This window comes from Cyanistes caeruleus, chromosome 9 (assembly GCF_971803275.1).
Source record: "Cyanistes caeruleus chromosome 9, bCyaCae1.hap1.1, whole genome shotgun sequence".
NCBI lineage: Eukaryota > Metazoa > Chordata > Aves > Passeriformes > Paridae > Cyanistes > Cyanistes caeruleus.
Genome location: NC_141709.1, coordinates 24,480,330 through 24,496,547, shown reverse-complemented (window position 1 = coordinate 24,496,547; position 16,218 = coordinate 24,480,330). Strand labels below are relative to the sequence as shown.

The 16,218-nt window shown below is 49.1% G+C and overlaps 1 protein-coding gene across 19 annotated transcripts in view; it reads right to left on the bottom strand.

Moving 5' to 3' along the window:
• Positions 1–150: 150 nt before the first annotated feature.
• ST3GAL3 (ST3 beta-galactoside alpha-2,3-sialyltransferase 3) overlaps positions 151–16,218 on the bottom strand; it is a 182,491-nt gene continuing 166,423 nt past the window's right edge. For all 19 annotated transcript variants that reach the window (XM_086902321.1, XM_086902320.1, XM_086902319.1 and 16 more), the window contains one exon: positions 151–4,326. In XM_086902321.1, coding sequence (XP_086758447.1) covers positions 4,237–4,326 — 90 coding nt within the window. In that variant the 3' untranslated portion in view covers positions 151–4,236. The remainder of the gene's footprint in view (positions 4,327–16,218) is intronic.

Below are 16,218 nucleotides of genomic sequence, written 5' to 3'. Positions count from 1 at the left end.
AGTGGCATTGGCCAGCTGCAGCTCCTGGCAGCTGCATTACTGTTCTGGAGGAGTCAGCAGTGAAACCCGGCAGGGGACAGCCCAAACAGGGGAATCCCTCTACCTCCCATAAAAAAGGCCCAAGGCAGCAGAAAAAAGAGGCCAGCCAAGCTTGTTTGATAGCTTTATTGCTTCTGTGATATGACTGAATTGATGTGACATAAGCCGGCTTGGAGGAGCCTGCAAGACTCTTACCCTCCCTGCCTAGAGGGGAAATTAAAAAAAAAGGCAGAAACTAAAACTAATTTTAAAAACTCATTGAGTTCTTGCATCTTGGCTTGGTATAGTACCGGCAAATGCACTGGCCTTTTTGAGACCCTGTGCAGGCTGTGCAAGGAGCCAGAGCCCAGAGGGGCTGGGCAGTGGCCCCAGAGGGGCTCCTGCACTTTGGACACGTCTCTAATACTGCAAATGACACACGCTTGGACTGAGAGCACGTGCCGTGCCTGTGGAGCTCGGCATGGTGGTTGCCTCCCTGCCAAACACTCTGGAAGCCCTTGCCCGTGTCCAGTTCTGCCCCTACCCAACCCAACTGTGCCCATTTGACACAGATGGCCCTGTCCTGACACCTTCTCCCATTCCCAGCAGTGCTCACACCGAGGGGCAGCACAGTGGCTGGGCAGGGCCTCTCCACTTCTCCCTCCGAGGAAGGAGACACTGGAAGCCCAGAGATGTTGGGATGAGGAATGTTGGGCTGGATCCCACTGCTGCCTCATGTTTCCTGGCCATGGTGCTTACCTTTGGCACGTGTGAGCTTGAGGCCACAGCATGGCCAGGCCTAACAGGGTGAGCTGGTGGTGGGAGCCAAATGCCAGTGTGGTGGGCACTACCACAAATGCACAAGCAGCTCATGGTGTGCTCAGCACAGCAGCAGCAGCAGCTCCTGTCCCCCAGAGCAGCATGTGCAGGCTTCCCTGTAGGTCCCCAGACGTGCTCCCTGCACTAGCTGGAGCAAAACCCACTGTGGTCATGGCCCCTGATCTTGCTGTGTTTCCCTGGGCTGTCTCTAGGCAGGTTCCCTGCCACCTGAGTGTCCTTTCTGCACCACAGCGCATCAGAGGCACCAGGCAACCCCGCTCTATATTTAGGCTATGGAGAATTCCCCTGGGCTCTCCCTTCCGATCTGACAAGGTGAGTCACTGCAAGGGAGAGGCCAAGACTCACATCCGTCCCACTGACCCTGCTCTGACCCACGTGCACCGCTCCGAGCTGCCAGGACTGCAGCGGTTCAAGGGCGGGAGGTGGCTGCAGGTGCATGTGGGGAGGCAGCCAAAAAAACAGCACCCAGGAGCAAAACCCAGTGCTGTGCACTGCTCCTGGAACTGGAGCCCCATCACCCAGCCATGGGCTTCTCTGTGGTGTCAGTGAGCTAGATGAGAGTCTTGGTGCCCAAACACTCTTTCCTTCTACATGCAGGTAGTCCTGACCCACCACAGTCCCTCTGGGCCATGCACTCAACTATTCAACTTGGACTCCTCTGGCTTGAGACCCCTGTCAAGTTGGAGGGAAGGGCTTGGAGTCACCTTCCTGGTCCAACTTCCCATCAGGACCTGTTCCTGGCCATGGTGGAGAGCTCGGATGAGTAGTGTCCTTGGACCTGGAGCCAGTCAATTTGAAGATAAAAGTGCCCTGTAGCTTTATAGTGTTCAATAAAACTAGTCATAATCAAATTAATGCCATCACAATCCTCTGTGAGGATGCTTCCCCCAGTGGGTGGAGAGGAGCCCAGCACAGACACTGAAGGCTCTTCCCTCCTCCTTCTGGATGCAGCTGCCCACTCTGCCATCTCAGCTCTCTGAAGCCCATGGATACAGCCCTAGGGCTCTCATGGCAGCTGGTTAAAGCACCAAGACAGAGAAGTGAGTGTCAACCCTTCCCCAGCCACAACCTCAGCTAGATCCAGACCAAGCATTCCCACTGCCAGCATGGCTGGGACTCAACAGAAGATGATCCCAAGTCCAGGAACTGCAAAGGTAGTGTTGCCTGGTGAGAGCCATAGCAATCCAGTCCCATGGACTTCTCAAGAACAAAAACCAAACTGGAAGATACTTCAAAGGAGTATCTGCCAGAGCATATGCTCAAAAACCCACTGGAAACCTCACAGAGCATCCTGACAGGAGGCATGTCCCTGGGGAAACATGGACTGCCTGGCTGGGAGGCCAGAGCAGCGGGGATGGGACATGGGAAGGGTAAAGGGAAGGAGAACCTCCCAGCATGCCTTCTGTGGCCCAGAAGCAGCAGGATCTTTGAGCTGCTCCCAGATGACAAGGGAAAGAGCAGCCACAACAAGAAGCTGGGCAGGACTTGCCCCTGAGCAAGCTCCTTGGCTACAGGCATAGCAGGCAGGAGAGGCTCCTGAGGGGCGCATCCCACACCAGTCTGTAAGCAACACTCAGTACCATGTCCTGGGAACTGCCTCTGTCTGCAGCCTGGTCTCAAACCATTCTGTACAGTTTGCTTGTCTGCCCCATACCCAGGTCACTGCCTGTTCCTCCTGCACACCCCCTTGAGGGTCTCAGGTCCAAGGTCACAGACCCTGCAAGTCAGTGGGTGCAGAGTTGGTCTAGGGGAGCCATGTGAGCCCTGCTCTGAGCATTCCTTGCCCATGCCAGGGTCATGCTCCCTTCAGTCCAGAGCAAGGCAGACTGCAATCCTTGTGCTATGTCAGTGCCAGGACCATGAGCCCAACCCACAGCCCTCTGGGATCCCCCTCCATGGACTCCAGCACCGGCTGGCTGTGTGCCAGTGCCTTGACACCCAGGTACTGGGACAGTGCCTGTGGGTGCACTCCTGCCTGCCCCAGGCTAGGAGAGCACAGGGGCCATTCATTCCCTTACATGTTCCAGATGTAACCATTCATTCCCTTGGCAATCTCCTTTCTGCCCACGCTCTTCAGGTGGATGAGACCACCCTGCTGCCCTTGCACTTGGCCACGTTGATCAGTTTATTCCAGCTCCCCTGAAATACGTATACAAATCACATGTGCAAATAGTGCATCTTGGGACGGCGAAGGAAGGATGTGCTCCTGAGAGCAGGAGGAGCAGCAGTGCTAGAGCAGCACAGGAGGAGCTTGGAAATGGAATGAGCAGGGGCCAAGCAGAGGGTGACAGTTCCCATCGGGTTCCATTATCACTGAGGTCACACGTCGCTTAAACAGGGAACATGATCGAGTCTGGAACGTAAAACAAACATCTTCAGCAGTCTGCTCTCAAACTGTAAAGCTTGAGATCTCCGCTCAAGATCTGACCTCCTTCCAAAGAATAAATTACTCCCCTCCCACACAAAACCAAAGCGAGATGCTGTCCAGAAACAGTGACACCAGTCTGCATGGACTCCATGGGGGCCCTGCACAGCAGGCACAAACCAAGAGGCCTGAAAGCCTTGAGCACAACGGGGCAGGCTCCTCTGCATCGTGACAGGCAGGAAGGTGCAGAGGGTCTGCTGTAGGCGGAGAAAGCCACCGGCTCCCTGCTCCACCTTGGGGGTCAGGACAGAGGCAAATGGCTATGAAGAACACAGCCAAGTCAGTGGCTGCTGCTGTTGCTGCCTCTGTGGAGGAAGCGAGGAAAAAAATGCAGAAAAACAAACCCATGCTCATCTCCATCCAGAAGCTCCACGTGAGAGGAAGCCATCATTTTACCTTCAGATTGTCACCAATGACACTGAAGTTTTGGATGGATTTGTTTTCCTGGGGAAAGGTCTGAGGCCAGTAACAATGCAGGTGGAGTATGAAGAGGCCTGTTTTTTCGCAGGGCTGTGCACAAGCAGACTTTGCCTTGTACCTTGGTATTTCTAGTATGGTTCCAGCAGTCTTTTAAAAAATAATACTTTGTACATTCAGGCTTTGCTGCCTTGGGGCAGCATCACCTTCCATTTGGCACTAATCGTTTTATTCACAAACCTTTCTTCTCTCTCCTGAGTCTTTCCTGGCTAATTCAGGATGCAGAAGATCTGTCTGTGATGCAGAGTTCAAGAACGGTCCACTCAGCCCCTTGCCCACCTCCTGCCAGCTCTAGGCCTGTAGGTGGGAGACATAACCCTCGTGCAGACTGGCAATGCAAGAGGGTCTTCCCAGAGCACCTGGGCATCTCTGTGTGTCTTCAGTGAGGTGGGATTCTTGCAGGGGGCTGCCAGTGCCTGCTCCCAGAGCTGCAGCGTGTCTTTGTCTCCTCCCTTGGATGCAGTGGCTGCAGCCACTCAAATCCCACTGGTTAGGTCAGTGATGACTCGGGCTTTCACCAGCTTTCTCAGAAATTCCTTCTCCCGCTGGATGTTGTGCGTCCAGGACTGGAAGAAAATGAGAGAGACAGGAGGTCAGCAGCTACCCTGGCCAAGCATGCTCCTGTCCCTCATGCCTGGGAGACTGTCAAGGACACAGATCCTGCTGTAGGTCAGAAAAGCCCTTGCACACCAAGGACCTTCTCTTACATAAAGCTGACACAGTCAGGGTCAGACCTGTGTACCTGAGGGAGTAAGTTTCCCCACAGGCTGGGGGAAGTTTTTTGCTATGGTGACATCTGGGCAATCCAGGTTCTTTGGGCAGATGTGCCCCCCCCAAGCTATTGCACAGAGGAGCCCAACAGCACAGCACTGGTGATGTTCTGTGCCAGGGAACAGAGCTGGCAGAGGACACAATGGCAGGACATGTACCTACCACACACAGCTCCCTGCCAGCCCATGGCAGTGCATCGGGGTGCATGCAGCTGAAACACCCCAAGACCACCACCACCAAAGCTGGCTCTTGCTTCTGCTAGCCCTGTCAAGAGGAAATCACATGCTAAAGGTTACTCTAACACAATGTGAAAGGTGAAACAGCCACATCTCCCAGCAGGCACTTCAGAGCAGTGATTGCTATAGCTGGTGTCACCCCACACAGATGTGTTCCCTGCAGCAGGCTTGAGCTGGGATCACAGCATCTGCCATCACTCCCCTGTGCTGGGACTATTGAAGCACTTAATGAAAGCAGGAAGTTTGTCACACCATGGAGCCCAAACAGAACAGGGAAAAGCAACTTTCCCCAAAATCTCCCAACAGAACAAGAATCACAGTACATGATTTTGGCACAGTGCTCTGGTCAGCAGAAAATCTGAGCTCTAAATGCAATCTGGACCATCACAAAATCACTCTACAGGAGCCTCCCTGACATGGCCTCAAACCAACAAAGCATCAGCCCCATGAGCCCACTGAAGGCACTCTGTCATAGGTATCGAAATCCAGCTTACCCACTGCCAAACCATGGGCACCTGCCTGCAAAGCACTGGTTACATCGTGCACAATGTGCATGTGGCTCTCCTGTCATCCTGCTTGTCCTGCCCTGTCCTGTCAGGGACAAGCAGTTCTCAGCCGTCACTGCTGTGTGGCACTGACAGCCCCAGGCATGACATGCACACAGAGGGCTGACAAGAGGTTCAAGGCACTGAAGGTCCCTCTCTAGATCTCCAGCACATTTTGGGAATATCTTTCTTGCTCCTACTGTGCATTTACAAGCCACTTCCATCCCCTCAGTGCAGGTAATGACAACAGTTAAAGCTGCTAAATAAACTTCAGGCAGGTATTACCTTATAATCTGTGTTCAAAGGAAGTCTTTGCCTTCCTCTGCTTCCAGTGACACTATTACCTGAACTCTGGAAAGGCTACACCACTATTGGGAACAGGACCACACATGAGAACTCTGTTGGTGCTTTTTGGGACTCTGGAAATGCATAAGGCCTTATCTCTAAACTGAAAAGATGCTGCCCTGAAACAACTCATTGCTTGGCTTCAGCTAACCTAAAAGCAGAAACTGAAAAGTGACACTGGGGATAAGGGTAACAAAAGCTTGTAAAAGGAAAATGGCATCAGTTCCAGAAAGCAGCAGTGGGAATGATGGCCACACAGAGAGAGCTGGGAGAGCAGAGTGTGTGTTGGAGCCAGAGAGCCAGGATCCCCAATGTGCTGGAAACAGTTCCACATGTGGCATGTCAGCTGGGAGCCCTGGGCTTGGCCCCTGCCATGCAGCAGTGTCACTTCTGCCAACACAACCCCTTGCTAGGAGGGCTCAGCCCCGGCAGAAGCAGCTGAGCGTGCGGGTGAGCTCCTGCCCACAGCCAGCCAGCACTGCCTGCTGGCACAGAGACCACGCTGGGACACCAACTCTCAGGGCATTCACTTGCACCTGGCTGGGCTTGTTGTTAAAACCTGCCTGGAGCCTGATACCTCATAGCACAATCTGAGCCCTCCTCCACACCTTTCAGCCTCATCACAGGGTATGAGAAGTCAACTGGTTTCGGCCAGGACAACCATTTGTGTTTGTGATCTTTGTACAGATGAACTGGGGAGGCAGCCACTTGTAGGCAAACTCAAACCACCTAAAACATCACCTCAGGCCACGTGCAAGTGCCTTATCTGATGGCAAGAGGAAATTTGCTTTGTGAAAAGTACAAGTGGAGCAGGAATTTAAATCCAGGAGGTAGATGACAAAACTTTGGGTGATACAATTGCAGTCTCTCACATTACAGCTAGGTCTGGCTCCAGCACTCACCGCAAAGCTGTTGGCAGGACCTACCGACCTGTGGCTGCTCAGCATCCAGGCTGCTTTATAGCCCAGGCACTGCCACTAACTCCTTCTTACAGGCAGACAGTCACACAAGAGGCAATTCAGCCTCCCACCTGGCCCATGGATCTTAGTGATGTCCACATCAGTACTCTCTAATGTTTTGTGGTTAATGTAAGCCCACAGAGGAAGAGGTTCCCTCGTGAGAACAGGCTGTCATCCCTCCCAGAGCACTATCAGGGCACTCAGTGTGGTGCTGCTCCCTCATCGCCCGACAGCAGCACGGGCAGGAGGGATGAAGCATGTCTTCAACACCAGCTCTGGTTACTGATTACAGGAGAGGGACCCACCCCACTGACAGACAGAGCTGATCAGATGAAGGAAGCTGTGTTCCAGCACTAGCAGCAGCAGTGGGGAAAAGAGCCAGAGCAGTTTCCTCAAAACTGACAAGAAAACGGGCACCTCAGTCCCATTTCTCCAACAGGAAAAGGCAACAAAATCCACCCTAAACCCCAGAAGGTTTCAGGGTGTGTACACCTCAAATAGCACCGTAGGTATACACATCAAATAGCACACAGTGCTAGCAGAAAACTCCAGCTCTTTTCTTGTTAATCTGCATCTCAAAGACAGTGATGGAGCAGTTTGGAGCATTCACTGTCACCTCCACCTTCCCGTCCCTGCACATCACCACCACTGCTGTAACCTGGCAGACTGGCTCTGCCCTCTCTCTCCCCTGCTGCTCTCATCCAGAGCAGCTTCCACTTGCAGAGTCAAAAAGGCTGTTTGCCTGAGCCACTGGTTGGAGTAATGAACTTGGAGAGTTCCAACAGGAACATCCCAGGAGGCTCCAGACCCCGTCCTGTTCTCCGGGGATCAGGCTAGGATTTCCTGCGCTTTGGGTCTCTCTCTGAGTAGTGGATGTTTGCTCTTTCCAGTGGAGAGAGAAGCAGAGTTACTCTGCCAGCACTGTTGTGGCTGCTCATCCCAGGGAGGTGGCAGTGGCTCTGAGCGCTTGGTCACAGTTATTAGGTGAAAATTTATCATCAGTTAAAGCCACCTTTCAGGGTTATGCAAATGCAGCAGCCTCAAACCACCTATCCTTTTTATCTTGACAATTCCACAAAGAAGCACAAAACATCATCTGTCGCTTCAAGAGAAGCCAAGTAGAATATTTTAAGCCTAAGCAAATGTTTCAGAGACCAACCCAGGAGGAAGGTAAGCTCCCCGTCTGTAATCAATTACAATCGGGGAATGCCTCAGCTTCAGACCACATTAGTCTTATCAGGCATGCTGCAATTAAAATACAGGAAGGCTAAATTAGAGTGAAGTCAATGAGGAATGCATTCAAGAAAAACAGCAAGTTGTAGAGAAGGAGTTTTCCCAGTTCTGTTACATCCTCTGCATTTCTGCATGTCAGCAGCACTTCTCCACGAAAACCTGCACAGAAACCACAGCAGAGGAAGAAGCACTACTTCACTGGCAACAGTCAGTTTGCAGTCTCCACTGGTGCTAATTTATCTTTGTCTTTAATCTGCACTGCCTTGTCTCTAGAGCTGCTTAATTTTCATCATCAGACTGCCCTACTCTGCTTGAACCCCCTTGGGATTCCCAAGTACTGAAACAAAAGGGACGGCTGGGCACCCTCATCTTCTTGTCTTTAGGGGATTTACTCACAGCTCCTTTATGCCCAGTCATTCTTACATCAACTTTAAATTTCAAACAGCTGTCTTTGCTCCTGCTTACTCTTAATACTCACAGAGAGAGAAACTGTATCTCCTTTCTGTCTTCATTTTACCAAGTTAAACAAGCAATGTCTTTCTTCTACCAAAACAAGCTGTTCATTTACACCATGAAGACTTGGAAATTTCACAGAATTGTAGTAGCTCCCTCTGTCCCTATTTACTCAAAATTTACTTCTCATGATCTTGAAAAAAAAAGCTCACCAGTGCATCTTGCAGAGGCAATTCCCTTACTCAGCAAGAAGTCCTTTCCTCTAGTCTTTACAGAGGTGTATTTGTCTTTTTTTTTTTTTGCCAGTAACAATCTGGCAGCCTGAATTATTCTGTAATTTATTTGTACCTATCTAAGCACTGTCCTCCTCTGCCATTGCCAAAAAATGCTATCTCAAATTAGAGTCAAAATGTCTGTTATTTCCCCAAATAGCACAACCTTCCATTCATATTCTTAGGTTTCATGCCACTCAGTTCACTCCTGTTCTCAAGGTGTTCAAGGCCTTCCTGCATGGTATTTTGATTCTCCCTTGTATTGGCCACACCTGGCTTTGTCTCATCACAAATTCCACTCGCACACCATTGCCCTCTGTGCCAAAATTCATTAAAGCAAACACTAAACATGACCTCCTGCAGAGGAACTCCCAGCTGTCCATTCAGTGCTGCTTTTTGTGTTCTCTCTTAGAGAGACTATTCATGTACAGGTGTTGCACCAAACCATGGCTTCTGAAACTTAACTAATAATATCTCACACAGCACAGGATTGCATGCTTAACTGAACTTCTGACAGGCAGGACTGCTACACTTCCTCTGTCCCAAGAATACTTTTTTTAAAAATCAAATAAAGATATTAAATTAGTTTTTGTAACCTGCCTTTGGTAAATCCATGTTGTGTTTGCTTTCAGGATTTAATTATTCTTTCATTTAAACCCTGCTCTGAAGTTCTGAATAGTACCTCTGAGGTTTGTTTAAGAGATCTGAATTTGACAGGATTATTTTCCTTGACTTGCTCTCATACCCACCTCCCACCCCCCCTCCCCCACCCCCCCCAAAAAAAAAGGAAAAAAGAGGTATTATGTCCACTACAAGCTAATCCTGTGGAACCTGATAGATTTATTGTGGACCTTTTCCTCTGGACTTGCAGCTTAATTGGCTCAAAGTGGAACAGAGATCTCCTAGGCTCTCACACCTACTGCATTAACTTTAACAGCTTTTGCCTTTCAGTGCTGACCCAGTAATTTTCATTTTCTGTGAACTTCGCACCGTAACTGACCCTTTCCCTCACATTCATCATATCATCCTGAGAGTGGTAAAATATATATTCATGTGGTTCTTACTTTAATCCTTCTGCTTCCTTCACCTCCCTGGATGTCAGTCTTGATAATTCTTTCCTTGCCTCCTTATTAATTGTTTGTCAGTGACACTGTTCAGTATTCACTAATTTTCCTTTGCAATGTCTAATTGAACTTGATTTTTGCCAATTTCTACTTTGCCTCTTCCAGCCATCAGGACTGAAGTCTTCTGATGATCTTCCTTACTCCTCTATTACTTCTAACACCACTTTGAAGCAGTTCTTTATGGAGTTATATTTACAGCCTTCTCCTGTCAGTTTCTCCCTTGCTGCAAATAGGAATCACAGATAATTAATGTACTTTCACAAACAAGACTTCAAGTCTACAATAAGTCCATGAGCTCTTCAGTGACTCTGCTTTTAGTAGCCCATTCTCCAAGGCTAGAGAATAGGCTCTCTCCTAAATTCAGAGAGGTCAGAGTCTGCATTCATGTCCCAATTCCACTGAGCACCCTGCCACCACTGCTGAGTCTAAATTCAGCCTGCTTATCAAACTCCCTTGTTTTGGGAGCAAAATCTGAGTTATATCATCCCTTCTGTTGACCTTACATTTAATTTAACCATGAAGGCACTTGATCAAAGGCTATTTCTTAAAATGCCCTTCTGCAAGGTCTTCATACATGCTGAAAGCAGCTGTGAAAGGCACACAGCTCTTCTTGTGCCCTCCCAGCTGGTGAGAAGAGCTGTGCCAGCCACTGTGCCTGGGAATACCTGGGCTCTCCTTTGACAGTCCCACTGTACATCCACGACACAGCCACTTCTGGGGGCACCCAGCGCCCCACAGACATCTGTGTTCAGTGCTGGGACCAGCAGCTGGGCTCTAACACACCTCTGTAGATCTTTCACTGACTCCTTCTACTGAGATCTTGTCCAAACCCCAATTCTGTTTTTGTCCATTCTACAGCCTTCCTTGCTGTTCTTATCAGGTGATATCCTGAGTGTCACCGTACTTCTGTCCTTCTGAACAAGGCAATACCTGGGCTCTGGTCAGGGCTGCTATTCCAGCAATCTTTTCCAGATTTCTGTTATATAGACACACAGTCCTTATGCACAGGAACAGCATGTGAGGCCTTTGCTCAGCCCCAACGCTGTCAAACAGGTGGCTTTTAAACAAAGACAAAAATGTATAAACTTCATCAGTCATCACTGCCGGCCCCAAGAAAAAGCACTGCCCTTTCAGAGGTGCCCCTGCCCCAGCCCCTAACCTCCCCCTCAAAAGCTGACCTCCATTTCAGTCTGCACCACTCCTTGTACTGCAATCACAATTCATCAGCCGGGCTCCAATAGCCATGTTTTCAGTCTATAAATCACCACGCCAGACATCTGCCCGGCTTTCAAAGGAGTTTTGTTCTTCTTGTTGGCTACCACAAACTTTAAGGTACTTGGAAGCCTGAAGCAGCCCTACCACCCCCTCCCAAGCAACTCGTGTTGATTTAAAATGCAAAAGGCGGCTTCACAGAGAGAGCCCAGATGATGATAAAGCACCATTGTTTGTGCCTTTATGGTTCAAGACTCCAAACTCGATGTTTGTGGATTACTCTGAGAGGTAGCTGCTGTTGGGGAGAGACAGAGACAAAGCTGTGTGTCACTGCATGCTGCAGGCCACCTCCCCTGGCCCTTGTGACAGCCCTTACACAGGCTGAATGAGAAGTGTTACAAGATGGTGTCCTCAGCATCCCACAAAGACCTGCTGGGGAAGGGGCCAGTGATCAGAAAGAAGCCATCAAAGGCTGCCAGCCACCTCCCCCTCAGGTCAGGCAGTGAGTCACTGAGGTGCTGGGCACAGCTGTTTCAAAGGAGCTGACACCTCCAACAGCAGTGCTGGTGCTTGACCTGTTTCTCCAGTAAAAGGGAGACCCAACAGCAGCTCCACTGTGGGACACAAGCGCTGCAGACAGGCTCTGGATGAGCAAGGGTGGCTTTTAACCATGAATTACCCTTTTAACCATTCACAACTGTGTGAGGCTGTCTGCAGGCAGCTGCTGAGAAGACAGCCCAGGATGTTTCCTGTGTGGTATCTGAGGTAACTCCTTGCTCACGTCCTTGCTCCTGCAAGAAATGACCAGGGGATAGAAGCTCACCTCTGGATCATAAGGCTTGGGAAGATTGTGTGCTGGGGCAGAGCACATGGAGGAGAGATGCTGGGAGCCTGTCTTGTGCTTCGTTCCCATGATTTAGCGCAGCCTCTGGCTCTCTCAGTTTCATAAGCTCCTTATAGATCTGTTTTTACTATTCTAAACAGTCACTTTCCCATCCTTAAATAATTTCTATTTCACTCTATTTTAAAATTATTCCTTTTCCTCACCATCATTTCCACATTTCCTTCACTATGTTCCCAGTGGGTCTGACACTTCTACATTAATAGAAGACAGTGACCTGTGATAAAAATACATTTTTATGGAGTGCTTGGACAGGAAGCATTACAGGACCTGAGCAGGACATAAAAATACAATAAAGTATATGAAAATCCAGCTCTGATAGATTCATTGCCATGAAAACAGAAACAAGTGAGCAGACACCTTGGCAAAGACACAATTTTTTGTGCAGCATTCATGGAAGCAGGCAAGGGACAAAAGCTGTTGCAAAGTTATTTGGAATAGGGAAAATAGTGATTGAACAGAGATGACACACTTGGACATTCTACATTTTGTAAGCTAAAACAAAGAGATGGGATAAGAGCTGAAAAATCATCTGTGAGAGTTTATATAACAGCACTGGGTCTGTTGGACAGTGGAATCCCAGTAACAGATCAGAGAACACAGTTTGTCTTGACACCACCCAGAAATCTTCTGCTGAAGTGCAGGCCAGGACTCTGCACTCCAGCCATGATGGGAAGAAGTTGAGAGCACAGGGGAGAAGGTGCTGGACAGAAGAACTGGCCTTGAGGTACAGTTTTAATTGCATTGATGTTTCAGCTCACACCTGAAACTGAAAGCACCACCCCAGTGTGCTTCCAGATCTCCAGAGCACACTGAAGAGTATAAAAGGGTCTCCTCCACCAGCTCTGCCTGGACATACCCTGGCCAGAGTACACTGAGCTACCCAGGAGAGAGGGTAAAGAAGCTATCCAGCACTAAATTGGAGAAATTGGAGAAATGAACTCTGATGAGCATTCCCAAGGACAGGAGAATCCATACATGTTTGTATCCATACTACTGAACAGAGCCCCAAGACCATACACTTCTTCTTGACTACTAACAGTGGTCAAGCTCCAGTGCATCTGCCTCCTTGCAGAGCCTTTTCTCCTGGGCAGGAAATGCCTGCCCAGCCCTCAGGAGTTGGAGATTCTGCAAGACTCAGTGTAGGCAGCTGGCCTCTGTGGTAGCAATAGCAGAACAATCTTGGACCTTGAGAGCTTTTACTCCTGTGGGGAAAGCATGGGCTGAGCTAAGCTGTGGACTGGGTATGCCTGTTTCTCCTTTTGGAAATTCAGCTGCCAGTGCCACAGAGCAACAGGAAAAATCAGGTTCATTTCCACAGAGATTTTATCATCTCAGTCTTGGCATGGGAGAGGCATCTCCACCCAGCTGTGAGCAAGTGAGTGCATTTTGCCGGCTTTTTTATGTAATCAGAACAAATTACTTGGAGATGAGTCACAGGGTTTCAAGGGTGTCCAGAGAGATGTCAAGCAGCCGCAAGTGTAAATCAGTGACACACCTTGCTGAGAGGACTCCTGCTCACCAGCAGGCCCATTTTCCCTGCAGATACCAGGCAAGGGAAGTGGCTTGAGGGATATTACCCAACAGGCTCCCACAATCCACACACACGTGTGGCATCTGTAGACCCAGGACACTGCTGGTGTTTACATTCCCTCTGTAAAGACAGTGATGTTTTCAGGGTGGAGCTGGAGTGCTTCCCTGCAGCTGCTCTCTAGGCTTAAACACTGAAGATTTAAGGACATTCAGGCTGGGGGAGTTTGGCAGTCATTGAAGAGATCTGAACTTCAGAAAGACAGGTTCTGCCCCACCAAAGCCTGGTCAAACTGCAGAGGTTCTTACCTGGGACTCTGCACAGATTCATTGTGGTGGAACAGCTGCTTCCCATTGCAGTTGTTTCAGTGCTGTGATGATGCTATGATAAGTGAACCTGTTCCATTCCCCTGCCCAGGAATGAACACTCCAGCCTCCATGGATCTGCAGGCCCGAGGACAAAGATGACTCTTGCATAATTTCAAGGCATAGCCTGCTTCAGTGGCTTCTTTAGAGGCTGAAATATAGAGGAGGACCAGGAAGATCTAGGCCTGAACACAATCCCAGAGGTCCAAAGTAACACAGAGAAAAATCCTGTAGACACACTTGGACCTCTGGGTGTCCGAGCAGATGGGAACAGACAAAAACATTGGTGTAGCTTGGTTCTGGGTCAGTCTTCTTTCACTAATGCCAAGGGCAAAGTTTGACACAAAAGTCTGTGGCCAGTGCAGGCCAGCCTCCCAGTTTGCAAGGTGTGTGCAGGTCTTCAATCAAGCAGATGCTTCCAATCTGGAGTGGGGCAAATCTCTATTTCTGCAGTCTTTGGAGGCAACAGCAGAAGACAGAACCCAGGTATTATGCCCTTCACCTTTCAACTTCACCCTCAGATGACTAACAATTACCAGCTACCATTAATATTAAATAGGAGAGAAAGAAATGTGATCCTCTCGTTGCTCTTCACATTCCACAATATCACAAACAATTTGTCATATTGGGAGGGGCAGAGGCAGGAGGAGCATTAATTATTGATACTTGGGAACAGATGGCTTTTCTTGTACCAGGGCAGTGAAATGTAAGAGGAGCCTGTGGGTGAGGATGTGAGGATTAGATGGGCAGACACATATCAGATAATCAGCCTTCAAGTGGAACAGGAACCTTCCTCCTAGAACCAGCTCCAATGGGCTGCAGAGCTCTCAACAACAGCCCTGGCTGCAGAAACAAATCCACTGACATCTGAATTACTGAGGCTTCACCAGAACCTTTCAACGCTCCCTCACCTCTGTACAGAACATCCTGGACATGACAACTGATGGCTTCCAGACAGCAGAGGCCTGGCAAATCAGGCACCAGCAGCTCTCTCTAGGAGACTTTACTGGTTGCATTTCAGGTGTTCATCCTCATCTGTCCTGTGTCATACAATGTCTACTCCTTAGACCACATACAGTGCCCAAGAGTGACCTCCTCCAGTCTTCCAATGGCCTTGGATCCCATTTGGGGTGCTGGCTTCCAAAATCAGAAATCCAAGTGATGTGGATCTGAAACTTCAACCAGAGACTCTGTTAACCAACTCTTTGCCAAGTCCCATTGATTTGTGTAAGGATGATGAGCAAGAAAACTTAATTTTTGTCAGCCGCAGTGGTGTCCTTGAGGACAGAGACACACACCAGGTTGTAAAACAAGCTTGGCAAGGACACCTGCTGTGGGTGTCCCCATGTCCAAGAGCTGATCTTGGGACTGACATCCTTATGAGACAGGAGGAACAACTGGGCAAGAGTGATTCTCCACCAAAGGCAGCTGATTCACCAGAGTGAAAACAGTGGCACCAAAAGCTTCTCCTGAAACTTTCTTGAAGAGTCTTTGTACTCACTGCTGGATTCAGACATCTGCAGCCTGACTGTTCACTCTGGCATAGTTGTCTCTTTGCTGGAAGACTAAGGGACCAGCTGTACTGCCTCAGAGCTGGGCCTGGGGAGCCCAGGATCCTGTCTCTGGCAGTGGTTATAAGCAGATGCCCAGAACTGGACGAGCCAATGGTGATACCTCCTCTACTACTGCAAAAGTTATATTCCGTAGCTATTTTCCATTCACGGATTTCACAAGCCAGATATCACCTCCATTCAATTTACTTCTCTGGACATACCCCTTAAATCCCAAATAGGCACTCATTTTTCCCAGTAAGGACTGACTAAATCTATGGTTACTCCACTGAGCTAAGCAGATTCTCTTGCCACCTCCACTGGCCCAGAAGGTACCTCAGGACCAAAATGTCAAGTTCCTTGGTATACTGAAGAGCTCCTCACTGCCTTTTCCTAAACTCTGTTCTCTTAGCCTCTACTGAAAGCTTATTCCAAACTTTCATTACTCTGATAATTCTCATTTCTCAAGCTGACTAATCACTGATTCCTCTCAGTCTGCCTAGGGTCATGCAGCCTGCAGTCTGTGAGAATACTAAGACATGTACAGTCTTGTGATTTGGAAAAACACAACTTCCCAGCTTTCCTCCTGGTCTGAATCAATGGTAAAATGCTTGAGGTGAACAAATGCCAGGTGCCAGGAGGCAGCTACTGTTCATGAACAATACAACTTTTCACAGTGTGGAGTAGGATAGAGCAAGTTTTCCTATCCAGAACGATAGAGGGAGAAGCAATCTTAGGAAGACCTGGGCCACATCTGTGCTGGGAAAGAAGGAGCTCTCCCAAAAAAGCAGCAAACCTTCCCTCTATAGAAGCTTTGACCAGTGTCCAAGTTTGCTTTAGTTTGGTACAGGAAATGGACAGACCTTAAGGCGTCTATGCTGCTGCATTATACCAATATGAAAGCTTTTGTTCCTCCAAAAATGCTGTTTGCCTCCCTGTGACAGTAGCAGAAAATGTGTTT